At 44.9% G+C, this 14,017-nt stretch overlaps 1 protein-coding gene across 7 annotated transcripts; it reads right to left on the reverse strand.

Moving 5' to 3' along the window:
• Positions 1 to 74: 74 nt before the first annotated feature.
• On the reverse strand, positions 75 to 11,546 carry LOC143328884 (uncharacterized). Of its 7 annotated transcripts, none has more exons than XM_076744325.1 (19): positions 11,136 to 11,546; positions 7,688 to 9,835; positions 7,004 to 7,136; positions 6,682 to 6,802; positions 6,489 to 6,593; positions 5,247 to 5,337; positions 5,005 to 5,151; positions 4,741 to 4,794; positions 4,132 to 4,232; positions 3,820 to 3,948; positions 3,611 to 3,707; positions 3,459 to 3,522; positions 3,152 to 3,288; positions 2,854 to 3,083; positions 2,572 to 2,637; positions 1,881 to 2,085; positions 1,575 to 1,673; positions 1,210 to 1,398; positions 75 to 742 (listed from the first exon to the last, which is right to left on the reverse strand). In XM_076744325.1, the coding sequence occupies exons 2-19, from the start codon at positions 9,536 to 9,538 to the stop codon at positions 494 to 496; spliced, it is 4,068 nt and encodes a 1,355-aa protein (XP_076600440.1). In that variant the 5' UTR covers positions 9,539 to 9,835; positions 11,136 to 11,546; the 3' UTR covers positions 75 to 493. The 7 variants fall into 7 exon arrangements, with proteins under 7 accessions (XP_076600440.1, XP_076600436.1, XP_076600441.1 ...); XM_076744326.1 differs by having other exon boundaries at positions 357 to 742; positions 1,881 to 2,082; positions 11,136 to 11,518; XM_076744321.1 differs by having other exon boundaries at positions 3,820 to 4,232; positions 11,136 to 11,518.
• Positions 11,547 to 14,017: the final 2,471 nt, after the last annotated feature.

Consider the following 14,017-nt stretch of genomic DNA (forward strand, 5'->3'; position numbering starts at 1 on the left):
CGTTGTCACATCCAAGTGCTCTGTGTGTGATTATTCAAGGATAAATTAATGAGTCTAAAAAGGGTATCAGGAAGGAAGTTTAAAGCATTATTTATTCGTAAATAAAAAAAGCATTTACAGCAAATACCATCATTAAATATTAAAATCATTCTAAGGATAATTTAAGGTTCATGATTAAAAAAAAAAGCATCAGTGTTAAACAGTAAATTGCCACACTTCACTTGACATACACGGTGAGAGATGCGTGTCTGCTGTGAGAGTGAACTTTGGTGCTGGAGTCGACGTCTGCTCTGGTCCAAAGATCTTTGTGTCTATTAAAACGAGCCAGTGTTCAGGATCCTGCATGATAACTATTAAGACGTGAACGACAGAGGATGTGTGCAGTAGGTCTAGGTGTTTCTATCTACTAAATACAGACTGGTTCAAGTGTATTTTTGAGCGTGTTACTCTGCAAACACACCCTCATGCTGGTGGTGCATCTCTGACATCACCTCTATAGGAGTGACTCGGTTCTTACGGTCTTCCCACTGCGTCTGGCCTCTTTCACTGGTTTCTCCATCATCACCATGCTCGCCTTCTCCTTTTCTTCGCTCTCTTTCTCCAAAACTGCATTCTTCTCTTTCTCCTTTTCCTCTTTCAGCCTCTTCTCTTCTCTCCTCAGTCCCTTCTCCTCACTTTTCTTTATCTCCTTCAGCTTTTTCTTCAGGGCAGAGCGGTCGTGATGGCTGTACACCCCCAGAGCCTGACAGCGGAGATAAGAGACACAGCAGTTATTTATCAGTATACATCAGCATGGTTTACTGTATGTTATCACAGATTAAATAGTATCACCATATAATGTATGTCGACTGAGACAAGTGGATTTTTAACTCCATACAGATCCTCGTAACAACTCACTAAAAAGGAATCCTAGCATTTATTTCTGTTATATAGACTTGTGTTTAAAAGTTCAGCCAATATATCCATATCAAACTTTTGTAATCTCTTGATATTCATATTGGTACCGGCCTCAAAAACCCTGTATGGGTTGGTCTGTATTTAGCAGTAGTTATTTCCCAACTTCATTTATTGCATTTCCAAACAGAAGTAACATTCAGAGCTTCAATTCAGATACACATTTATCTGGAATATCTAGAAAACTATCAAAAAATAAATAAGTCAATATGAATACAACATTAAAAAATGGGTGGGTTCATCTTAACCGCTCACCTTGAGTTTCTCGCTGTCCATGCTGAGCAGCTGCGTCCCATCCACACCTCTGGCAGCGAACTCAGACGCGTACTGGTCCATGCTCATGGCGATTAACCACAGACACACCTGCTGGTTGTTCCACTCCAAAACAGGTCGACTTTGCCATTGGTTGTTGTTATTCGTGGGAACTGGGTCATCGTCCAACGTCTGACAGGACACCAGAGACAATACGCAAGACGCAGACAGAGTGAGGGAGAGAAGGAACGAAATGAGAGGAAAGTGTAATTAAAGAAGAGAGTAGACTTGGGAAAAAGAGCGATTGGACAGGGAGTGCGCTACAGGTGAAGTAAGAAAAAGGAAAAGGAAGGGAAGGAAAGACTCACCTCAGTGGAGGAAAAGGTGAAAGTGTGAGAGTGTCCAGAGAGGGACAGATCAGAGACATGACCCACCATGCTGGAGCTGCACACTGGAGAGCCAATACTCTGGAAGCGAGAGAAAAGGGCTGCCTACATACAGAGCATAACGTGCTGCATGCAAACCCGTGTGTTTATCAAAAAGGATCTACATCAGAGAGGTCAGACAGAGGAAGAGGATGGCATGCACAGAGCCTAATTTATATCCAACTACATGTTAGCCTGTGTAGCCTCCATGGAGCCGTTTGCAAATTCACACAGTCCAGCTTTTCTTACCCGATCTCGCCTTCCTGTGGTGGTCAGGTACGGTAAACTGCTGCTGGACACGGAGCGAAGTCTCTCCCTGCCTCTCTCAGGCTCCTCTTTCTCCCTCCCTCTCTCTCCAAACCAGGGGAAGGGCAGGCAAGAAGGCATGGAGGTGACTGAGCCTGATGGAGAATCTCCAACGGGCTCATCCACCAGGTCACCACACGACCCTCTGCTACAAAACAACCAGTCAAAAGCTCAACATGCGCTCCCTCTCAATGTTTTGTCTCTATTTTTAGAATTTTCTACATCATATCTTCGCACTGAAGACATCAACACGATGAAATAACACATGGAATTAGGTACTAAACAAAAAAAGTGCTAAATACAGCTACATATATTTTAGATTTTAGATTCTTCAAACTGTGGGAATCAGGCCTTGGTGGTCGATCTGCTGCAAAGAGAGCCCTACCAAAGGAGTGACAACAAGAAGAGATGGTGTTTGATGAACAGATAGTGAATGGACGGTTCCCACCGTGAAGCATGGAAGAGGAGGTGTGATGGTGTGGGGGTGCTTTGCTGGTGACACTGTTGGTGACTTATTCAAAATTCGAAGCACACACCTCCAGGCTACGTACGGGCTATTTGAGCAAGAGGGAGAGTGATGGAGCGCTGCATCAGACCAACTAATCACTCGGCCTAAACCCAGCTGAGGTCTCACCTGTTGTTTATAGACCTTTTGCGGTGTTTCTCGCTTCTCTTTTTGCTGAGAGACTTGCGAAGGCCACTAAAAAAAACCAAACAAGTAAATTATAATCATTAAGGGGATCAGGGAAAAGTATACCAGCAGCAAAATGGCCCGTTCAGTGTCCCTCAGCCAGCCCCTGTGGCAACTGAGCAGACATTTGCAACAGCAGAGAGGGAATCAATAAATTACTACGAGACAAATACTTTAAAATATCATGATCCCAAATCTAAGACAAATGAGACAGACATCCTGCACCTGAAGTCGGGAAATTTCCTTTTGGACTTCCTGGACGCGGAGGATTTGCACGGAGAGGGAGTGACGGTGTGGGTGATGTAGATGGGAGGGGTGGAGTTGGAGCCGGTGGGAGGCTGAGGACTGAGGGCTGAGAGCGACGAGGTGCTGGACAGGTCACTTCTGCTGCTCCTTTGTGCCGCTGTGGGAGCAGGCTGCGACTGGTTCTCCTGCTGTTTCTGCGCTTCATCTTCCTAAAAGGGGTCGTGTGCGTTAAGTTTCGGGAAGCAGCTAATTTAGTTTCAGTTTTGCTGTCTCCTACCTGTTTTCTGAAGCTCTCTCTGAGTTTGTCTCGAGAGGGTGGGTGGCGCTTGGATTTCTGGGCCAGCTGAGCTCTGGCTATGTGCGCGCTGGAGTCTAGACGTCCTGTATCGGGAACTGGAATGTACCAGTCTGGACCTGAGACACCAACACAACTCATTTTGCTCACGCAAAAAGTACATTTTTATTCAAGAGCGTTTTTTCCCGACTGGAATGAATCATTCTAACACAAAAAGCTTTGAATTCTTCCCACTGTGAATCCATAAAAATGATTTGACGTCAGTAACGGCAGTAATTTCGCTGCTTACCTGTGCCTGAAGAGTCCACAGAGTGGTTCTGTCTTTCTGGCTCGTTCCTCTCCAGCTGTGCTATCTGTGATAAACAGTGTGAAACAATGACTACAGAGGAATGGCAGGCTCGGTAAAGTAAATCCATACGGGATTGAGAAGTGTCCTCTCACCTGGATTTGCAGTCTTTCAACTGTCTCTCTGTGCAGCTTATCTTTCTCCTCCATTTCGCTCCTCAAATCAGCTTCTCTTTTCTCCCTCTCCTCCTCTCTGAGGGTGGGACAATTTTATCAGTTTACAAACAAAATACACTCCCAGTAATTTAGGAGAGATGTTCCACATTGTCAGGGAAATAACTAGATTGGATGGATTGGATCAATACCTGCTCTGGTATTCTCTGACCAGTCTCTTGGCCTTGCTGTATTTGATCTCCAAGCTCTCTGATTGGCTCTGGGCATCAGCCAGTCGCTGGCTCACAACCCTGCACAGTGTCTGGGCCTCCTGCCAATACCTGATAAAAAGAGTGAGGGGCGTTAACACCCTCTTAACCATCATTATAGTCTTCATAATGTTTCTGAAAATGATTATCCATTCGCAGGCTTTCGGCTCCCACTTCATCCTTGAGGTAGATCTGCATATATGACAAAATACGTATCTGTGGTATGTATGCAGTATACAGTCTGTAGTATTATACTTCTCTAGTTTGTCAGCTTTCTCCTCTCCATCCTCCACTCTTTGCTCCAACTCATTCTTCTGGCTCTCCCAACAGGCCTGCTGCTCCTCCCATGCCTTCAACTTGGCAGACATACAGTAAAAGAGTAGATTATATACACTTTTATGAATGCATGTGATAAGTGGCATATGCACAAGGGGGAAAAAAAAGTCCCTTTGTTGTTACGTCACACGTTTCAAGAACTATTTTTAGTGTTGGAGAAGCTGTATATATATTTCTTCAATCCTCTTACTTCAAGAGTTTTGATCCAACAAATGAAGTATTCACTGATCTAACACAGTGGGACAGAAGAAAGCCAGATTTTCATTTGCCAACCCAGTTATGTCACAGCGGTGATTACTTCAAGGCAACGGCAGAAAAGCAGGGCTGACGCGGAGAAGTGTTGGAACGCGGCCCGTGCCCTAGTAACTCCACACCGAGCCATCTCATACACAGTTAAATGGGTCAGACTGTTCCAAATATGGATGCAAAGGTAGTGTATTAATGTGAGTACAGTTATTGGTTTGTGTGTGTGTGTGTGTGTGTGTGTGTGTGTGAGAGAGAGATCTCAATCTCAGCTGAGTGACCTACCTTCTCTCTAGCGTGGTGAAGCTGCGCGGCTCTGCTTCGTAGTTTTGACTGAAGCTACAAAGACAGACAGGATGGAAAACCAAGTATACATGGATCTGTTTTGGTATGTCACGACCCACACGACAGGAGACGCAGTACAAGCAAGGGACATAAAACTAAGCTGCATCTTAAATTCTTAAACATCACTATTATCCATTTTAATGTAGCCTAACCTGATATCCCACAGTTGGTTTGGTGTATATTCTTTACTTTACTGGTTCGTACCTGCTGGTATTTGAGGCAGAGCTGGTAGTTGTCCAAGCTGGAGAGAACAGACACATCCTCCTCTTCGTCTTCCTCCTCTTCCTCAGCCACTGAGCCCCTCTCTGACATGCTACTGTCATTATATTCATCTCCACCCGCTGTTCCGCTCTTCATATATAAAAACACACACAGAAAGCAGGACAATCAAACCGTATGGAATAGTTAACAAGACTGAAGCTGCACTCTTGTTTAAGAAAACAAACCTTCCCGGATGTTTTATCCATTTCCAGGCTTTCATTGATCAGTCGGGCCACCTCGCTCTCCACCCCCTCCTTCTCTCGGGCAATCAAAAACCTGAAGCCAAAGAGAGAAATCAGTCTAAGCTGGGAGTCGTCACCCCAGCCTGTTTCCCAGCAGACATTTCGGGTCTGTTCAAATAATCAAAAAAGACACCTTTACGCTGCACTTGTGTTACTGACATGGGTCTGTTGGAGTCACTTTCAATGTTGCTGCTGCAAAGAATTGTGGGACTTATCACTGTTCCTTTGGTAAAGGATGGTCCAGATTATCTTATGCTAAATGAGTTAAGAAAGGAAGCACTGAAACACCTTTCCTAAACATCTAGAAAATTCAAACAGCTCTTATCATGGCTGCCACTTCCAGGTCATTTCACTCAGTTTGGAACGTTCCCACCCAACAAAGACTATTCGACCACAACCTGCGACTTGTCAGCAAGTAAAGCACAGGTGTTACTACTTAAATTAATGATAGCATGTGAGGCAGTGAGCCAGCATGCACAATACCAGGACCCTGTAACTGAAGCAGCTAAATGGAATTCAGCCATCATTCATTTTATTAGTTCCACCTATGCTTTTCCTGATGTGTCTAAATGACTCCTGTGTTAAACAGCCTATCGTGTTCTGCAGTTTGTGGTCATCGCACACTAATGCAGCTGCAGCAGAAGCTGCTTTTAATACTCTCTCAATGTTGGTGCGTTTAAAGACACCTATTTTGAAAAAATATCTTTCAGGGGACAAAGAAAAAGCTCACATGGATGTATTAAAGTGGAAATTAACGTGGTCATTTCTGGCTTGGATTGATTTGCCGGCTGGCATCTGAACCTACAATCTCAGGTGATCTACAGGTGTGTTCAATCTGCAAAGCTGGCAGACAATGTAAACACTATAGGCTTCAGCTGATAGGTTAGAACTGCCTGGATGTTGATCAAAAGCACTAGTATGGTCCTTTAAAAACAGCATTTGGGAGGAGAAAAATTACTTTTATCTTTCTGCCACTGTTTCATCTTTAAATATCTTTAATTATGTAACAAGCATTTAGAAGTCTGAGTCTATTACTGATCAGATGGACAGTTTTCTTTTTTAAACTGAAAATCAATCAGCCTCTGCATCACTAATGAGAAAGACTTTACACTCTGCTGCTCGCCCAAAGTAGCAGAAATGCACATAAACAGCACAGCAACATCACACTGAAACACGACCACTTACCTGACGAGGCCTGATGTGTTCTTGAGCACTGTGGCAGCGAACAGCTGGGAGACTCCAACCAAACTCACCCCGTCCACATCCACTATCTGGTCGTTCACCTGAATTCTAACACACGCGCACACACAAAACAAAATCTCATCTTATCAGAGCTACACTGAATCCCCAGTTAACGAGAAACTGTTGTTAAATGTACCTCCCATCCCTCTGTGTTGCTCCTCCTTCAGTGACTGTCTTGACAAAGATTCCCAGTTTTTCCAGTCCCTGGTCAGCGCCTACACCCATACCTATGATACTGATGCCCAGACCGTCGATGCCTAGAAGTATAAGAAATTAGGAATTTATCCACAAACTTACAACATTAGTCAGAAGAAGACTGTTGGACTGTGAAGAAGCGAAAAGTATGTAATGAACAGAGTGGAAGCTGAGATTATCGTTAATTCTGCTTGTTAACCTGTTACATGTCAGCATTGATGATTTCTTACAGGTTTTCTTTTGCTTCTCACGTGGATACACACCCTTTTCTATCTCCACTGGAAAGACATCCATCCTATCCACTCTCTTCTCCAGCTCATACTCAGCTGAGGCGGACACGGGGTCGATGTCCTCATTGTGTCTGTCGTACTCTGCGTTGGAATAAGTGCAGTACACCTGAAAGGCAGCATTGAATTTACAGTTTAAGTCCGGCCTCAGCTGGTGCTTACACTAACGTCATTTAGGCCCAGTGACTCGGCTATTGACACAACACTGATTGTGTCGGCAAATGTGTCAGAACGAGGGACTCAGGACGACTTGAGCAAACTGCACAGGCATAATTAGAGGATTGCAAAAAATTTCAGGAAATACACTCAACTTTCATATTACACTGACCGCTACAGATATAGTTTGTTATGAATTGAACCCCATGAATGCCACACACACCCACAGGAATGCTTTCTGTGTTGTTATATCAAGGCACCTCTGAGCTGACAGAGTGAAGCATGTGGGATCTTGCCTTTCCTCCTCCTCTAATGGATTAGAGACAAGGCTTTGGGCTGACACTTCTGTTATATGGATTCAAACACCAGCTTTAACCGACACAAATCTACAACGAGGAGCTCCTGCAAAATGCATGAATTCGGAGACAAGCGACCTGCAGCGGTCAATGAAATGAATGATGAATGCTGAAAGTCTGCACTTGTTCTTCTGAAAGGTTTGCTTACCTTGATTGGTGCTGAGGAGAACCTGACCCTTCTCTTTACAACTTCCGCTGCATCCTCATCCTCCTGATCGGCCACTTCAGGCACACCAGGAATTTCCTCGTATTCCGATAACAGCTGATTTCCTCCAGCTGTAGAGTTGTCCCGTCCCTGTCTTGGTGACGCTGAATGAGACTGGGACTCCTGCTCGTACACAAAGGCCTCGTTCTCAAACCCACTGACGGCTGTGGATGCTGCCTGGTCCTCTTTACCTCCTCCTACATGATCTTTTCCATCACTATCCTCTCTGCACTCCTCATGCTTGACCTCCTCAATGACATGCTCCTCTTGCAGCTCTGCCTTTTCACTTCTGTCCTTCTCTGGACTTTGTTTGCATTCTTCTCCTCCAACTTTCCTCTTTCCCACACTGTACGACGTATCTTTGTCAGTACCCTCCTCTTGCATCATGCCTCTCTCTTTCTTTACAGCACCTTCTTCCACTCCTTCATCTGTCTTTTTCTCCCCGTACTCCCCCTTTTCTGCCAACTTCTCAGCCCGTGCAATCAACTGTCTTCTCTGCCCCTCCCACTGTTCATTCACCTGCCGATACTTGTCTCCTTCACCTTTCCCGTCATCCTTAGTCTCTCTTTTACATGACATTCTGGCTGATAACTCCCTCAGGTATTCTTCTGAGGGAGTGACTGGCCTGCCGTCTCCTGCTTCCATGTCCACCCCATTTTCCAGCATACATGGTCTGGTTTCCTTGTCGGGCCCTTCAAAAACATCGTCCACTAGGTCCTGCACACTTTCTCCTGCAACTTTCTTTGTATTATTTTTCCACTCATCCTTAAGCCAGTTTTCGGCCTCTTTCCGGCCCTTTTCCTCTTCATTCTCATCACTTTCTGATGACTCATTCTTTAAGTCAACTAGTTCTGCCCTCACTGGCTCCTCTGGGGTTAAGCAGAGGTCAAGGGTTGCGCTTTCTGGCCTTTCTTCCTCTGTTTGTGATCCTGTGGTTTGGCCATGTTTGTCAAGATAGGAAGGAGATGTGTCAGATGCTTCACTAGGGCTGCCTGATACAGGAGATTTAGGGTGCCTTGTCAGCGAGGCCTGTGCAGGAGGCTTTGGAGAGGAAATATTTATGACGGGTAGGTTTATGGATTTGTCTCTATCAAAGCTATCCTCTTTGTCTTTTTCCACCTGGCTGACATCTCTCCCCTCTTCCTCTTCTCCTTTCCCATCTGCCATCCCCTTGCTTCCCCTGCCAGTGATACCTTTTGAAACCTGCCCTCCACCACCTTCAACTTCTGTAACCTTGGTCTCAAATAACCTCCGGGTTACAGAGAACTTCTGAGCCAGAGCAGCTCTGTCGATATCTGCTATCTCCTCTGATCTGGATTGTTTACCTTGCAGAGAAGATTCTGGAGTAAAACTGTTAGCCACAGTGCTCTGGACAGATGAGGAACTGACGACTGAATGTCTGGATCCAGAGAAAGGTGAAGTTTGGGGTTGTAGGCTCGGATTATGGGGAGAAAAGAGGGGCGTGGAACCAGAACTCAGCACTGGGCTGCCATCCTGTTTCAGCTGCTGGCTGTCCATTTGCAGGAAGATGTTATCTCTGATCTTGGTCCCCCTGGTGCTGCGAACCCTCCCTCTGCTGCCTGTGCCGGTGCTGGTGTGAGACATTATGGGATCTGACAGGCTGGATAGGAGCCTGGTTGAGTGCACAGCAGAGCGCTGGGCAGCAGCAGCAGCTTTGGTCCCTGGTTGTAGAGTGGTCCCAGTGTCAAACGAACATTTGATGGCATGGAAGTCAGACTTATAGGTTATCCTGTGAGGGGAGGCACTTCGGCCTTTGCTGTCCGACCGCATCATTTGGGAACGAAGGTTCTCTGAAGTGAGAGAAAACTGTGGAGGAGCTGAGGAAGAAGCTTTTCACAGTTAATGAAAGCACCTGGTACTGCACAGGTAGTTAATGTTTGAGGATTTGCTGGTACAGTGGAATGGTAGCAATAAGGTAGTAAGTATGCTGGGTAACAGAGCTGGTGTTTGAAGAGGTTACTGCATTTGTTTGATGATAGCAGGTGACAAAAGCAGACTCTTGGTGTGGAAACTTCATTGTCAGCAGGTGGTCTTCAAATATTAATTCACCATCGCCACAGCAAGAGTCTCCTGGAAAAGAGGTTTGAGAAAAGGTTAAGCACGACACATCCACTCAGGTGAACTGGCACGACCGAACGTGTCATTAATGCAGATTACTGCAGAGACAAACTATAAAGTAGCTTATTCGGGACTTGCAGCGATCAGTGCCACAAGTAAAATCAACAAATTTCAGGCTCATTTGACACTTACTGCGAAACTGGAGAGTTAACGATTGTCAGCACCGTCAAAAACACAAAACTTAGCCATCGGGCGTACTCGTTAGAAAGCTAGTGACAATTAAGTCGTTTGCCGGAGCAAAGTCCTCTGGGCAACCGCTGCTTTCGAGTGCTGTCGGAAAATGAGCCACTAAAGAGCACCTGGACATGGTAGCTAAATATCTCAGGGGGAAATGAGCATATTTCATTAAAAAAAAAAAAAACAGTTTAGTAGAGCTAGTTTTGTTGTTAATTCCTTGGCATTATGCATCCAATTGAATGTTTACGTTTTGTTTACCCGAGTTGGTAAGTTAATTAGCATAATTTAAACTCAATATGGTGGCTGGTGTGTTTTGTCCTCGCTTCACCGTAGCCCTACAGTACACCGTAACGTAAAGAAAATGTGTGCCTTTAGCCTCGATGATAACCATGACTAAAACTGACACACGAAATGCAGTATAGTGGGAGGGAGTTTACGACTGCATTTGAAGGCAGCAAATCTCACCAACCTGGCCGGAGTGCGCGCGCAGTTTAAAGGTCGCGAAAGCCGTTGGGTGACAACACTTAGCTGGTGTGCCATGATGGCTGCTATGTAGCATTTTCTCACACAGTTCCCGACACCTTCGTCTTACCGTACAAGTGTTGTTTGTTTGCAGTCAGCCGGTGCTGACGGCTCGCTCGCTGTGTTAAATGCAGACAGATGGCGACTCATGTCTGTAAATGCTTTAAGTGGATTATCTCCCGGTAATCCTGTGTAAACTACTCTAGTAACTGTGAAACACTGATGGTGAGTGGGTACCAGCACCGGGTTAAAGCAGCCCACATTTGGAGAGCCAATTGTTGCATCTGAGCCCTATAATTTATTTACCTACGGTGAAAGGTCTCAACCTGTTAAAGTGCAGCCTTTGTGTTAAATGAGCATTTGTAGTTAAGTGTGAAGGCACATGTACTACCAGTGATTCCATCCATCACTACAAAATACTGCTTTCATTTCACTGTCACTCCATAAATTCTTTGTAATTGACATTTTGACATCATAATAGTGTACATATGATTTACTGTACTTGTATCTTACACTACTCTCAAGCATGAAGGTTACAGCTCCATCCACTTACCTTTATCTGTCTTTCAGCATCACTGCCAGTGCTGTCATCTGCTGTGCAAACCGATGTCACTGTAACAAAGGTCCTCCTGGGCTCAGAGGTAAGCTTTGTGTGAATATTCACCTGTGTGCATGATGCAGGTTAGCGCAGTCAGCCAGCTCTCTTACTATCTACCTGTGAGTGTATGTGTGTGTGTGTGTGTGTGTGTGTGTGTGTGTGTGTGTGTGTGTTTGTATGTGTGAGGCAAACGAGAGCAGTGATGCAGCACCTGCTGATGTACGTGTATGTGCCTACCTACCTGTGTGTGATGCCAGTGGGTGAGTTGGTGCAGTAACTATGTCTGTCTGTGAAGCTGGCTTGTGTGGCAGATGGACTGGACTGGACTGGACTGGACTGATCCTCGCAGAGCCGAAGAATGGTTCTGCCTGCTGTGACCTGGATCTGACTGGAGACCATTGTCCCAGGTGGCACTGGGACCTAGTTGATATAAATACTAGCCAATCACAAAAGCCTTATTCTGAATGAGGCTAACCAAAAGGAGGGAGGGAGCGGAGGGGAGGCAGGGAGGGAAAGTGAAGTGATGTAGAGATGGAAAATGAGGGAGTGATGTCGGGGTGGGTGGCAAAGTAAATTTAGAGACGTAAGGGAAGCAAGAAAGTGAGCGAGGCAGACTAGGTGGAGACAAAGAATGGAGGCAGAAATTTAACCTTGATTGGTAGAAGGTGAAATGTGAAAGACTCATAGGGTGGCAGTCATGTGAATTGAGTGGGACATGTGGATAAAACAGTAAATTACAGGTATGATGGCTGCTGGCGAGAACAAGCAAATCCCCTCTATTTGACTCAGCAGTTGTATTTGTAATTGATGGCAGGTATTGGAAATACAGGGATCTGTGTGTGCTGACATAATCCTCAACTCCCATTTCTCTCCAGCAGCAGGTCACCTTGACTTCTACAGAAGTTGGTGTTCTGCCCTCCTTAGGCTCACAGACGGCTTTTTTCTTTTTAAACTGGCCAAGATTACATTGTAGTCTACACATGGACACACACACACACACACACACACACACACACACACACACACACACAGACAGCCTGTATTCATTAACTGTAATTCTGTGTGGGTTAGTGGACAGTAATGTTGAGCTGGATGATGATGATTGGACAGACAAAGGGGTGATGGTGGTGCGTGTCAACAAATCAGTATCAGTGGCTTTTACACACGGCTAGAGGACGCAGATTTCTGACACATCAGCACATTTTGCTGTCAGTCTTGATTTTATTACACTGTATCACTGACATGTTGGCTGATATCACCTTATCACAAGTACTTTATACCAGTATGGGGTCAAAGTCAGCTGATAAGAAACAGGAAACTGCAGTACAGAATTGACATATGTTTTGGCATTGGTACAAGCTTTGATTGGTGTTGATTGTCCACCAGAGAGAACTTTGTAAAATGTAATAAAATATCTAAATGATACTCTCAAATGTGAATATCATTATCTGCCTCCTGGACTCATTGCAACATTCAGTCCAGCTTTAATGAACTGCCACCACATTAACTGTTAATTTAAAGAGTCAAATTAGTGGAAATGACAGATGTTTTCTTTAGACCGAGATACTGTCTGACAGCTGATGGTATCAGCTCTGCATGTGTGCGTCATGTAGGCTGCATTTGGCAGACAGTCATGCCCCATATGGTTATCTGTTCAGTCAGCCATGTTCAGAGTTTCCCAGCTTCACGAGGGAATTGCACTCAATCCTCTGAACATTTAAATGCAGACACATGCACGCACACACACACACACACACACACACACGCACACACACGCGCACACACTCTCTCTCTCTCTCTCTCTCTCTCTCTCTCTCTCTCTCTCTACTTGACCCGTGGCTGGGATGAGCACACAGGTCAGCACAATGTAGCAGTTCTGCAGCTCTGCACAGTGGGTTTATGTGGCACTGTGAATCAATCTGACATGCCCCTTAAACTGCAGTTTTTATGGCTGAAGTGTTGGTGCATCTATGAATCCATAAACAATGATACTGCCACTCTGTGTTTAGATGTGTGTACTGCATGTGCATTATTTTAATAACATCAGTAGCATTGCTGTAATTCAGATGTACATGCCATCTCAAAATCCTCAAAAAGACTCATTTCAAAAAGGCCAACTGATAATGATTCATTGATAAAAATCAGTATTTGAGATTTTTAGGTTTAATTTATAAATAAAAGAACAAAGTTATTCTGCAAGACACATTCTGAGTACTGACAGACAGACAGACGATTGTTTTAGGTGTTTCAATAGAGCTTAACATGCAGCAGAGAGAACATCTGAAAAATACAGCGTGACTAATTCTGAGACAGCTGGACTGAGACACACACACACACACACACACACACACACACTTCATTTTAACAATATGGTGAAAACTTGCTCAATCACCCTCCAGTGTTACAGTCATGCGTGTTGAAGTGCCATTTCAAACAGATGCAGTAAGGCAAGCGTAAACATCCACACACACACACACACACGCACACACACGCACGCACACCTACATCCACACACACAGTTTCAACAGGTACACACATTCACACATCGTAATTCACCTGATGCAGTAGAACTAATGGCTTTAACGATGTCAGTATGCAGGATGGAGAAAGAAAAAGTGGGTCTAAGTCGGAGGAGTTTGAGGTGCGACAGTAATTCTCCTGCCTCCCCCAAGTCTCATTTCTCATGTTTCTCGCCCTCCTCTTTCTATAAGACCTGCCATGCTTTTACAGAGCAGACACTGAACACAGAATAAATCCCTAAATTCCTCTTACGGTGCATCTTCTGTTCTCCCTCCGCTCCCTGTGTTCATGGATACATGGGACATGGCTTTAGGCAG

This window comes from Chaetodon auriga, chromosome 12, assembly GCF_051107435.1.
Source record: "Chaetodon auriga isolate fChaAug3 chromosome 12, fChaAug3.hap1, whole genome shotgun sequence".
Lineage (NCBI taxonomy): Eukaryota > Metazoa > Chordata > Actinopteri > Chaetodontiformes > Chaetodontidae > Chaetodon > Chaetodon auriga.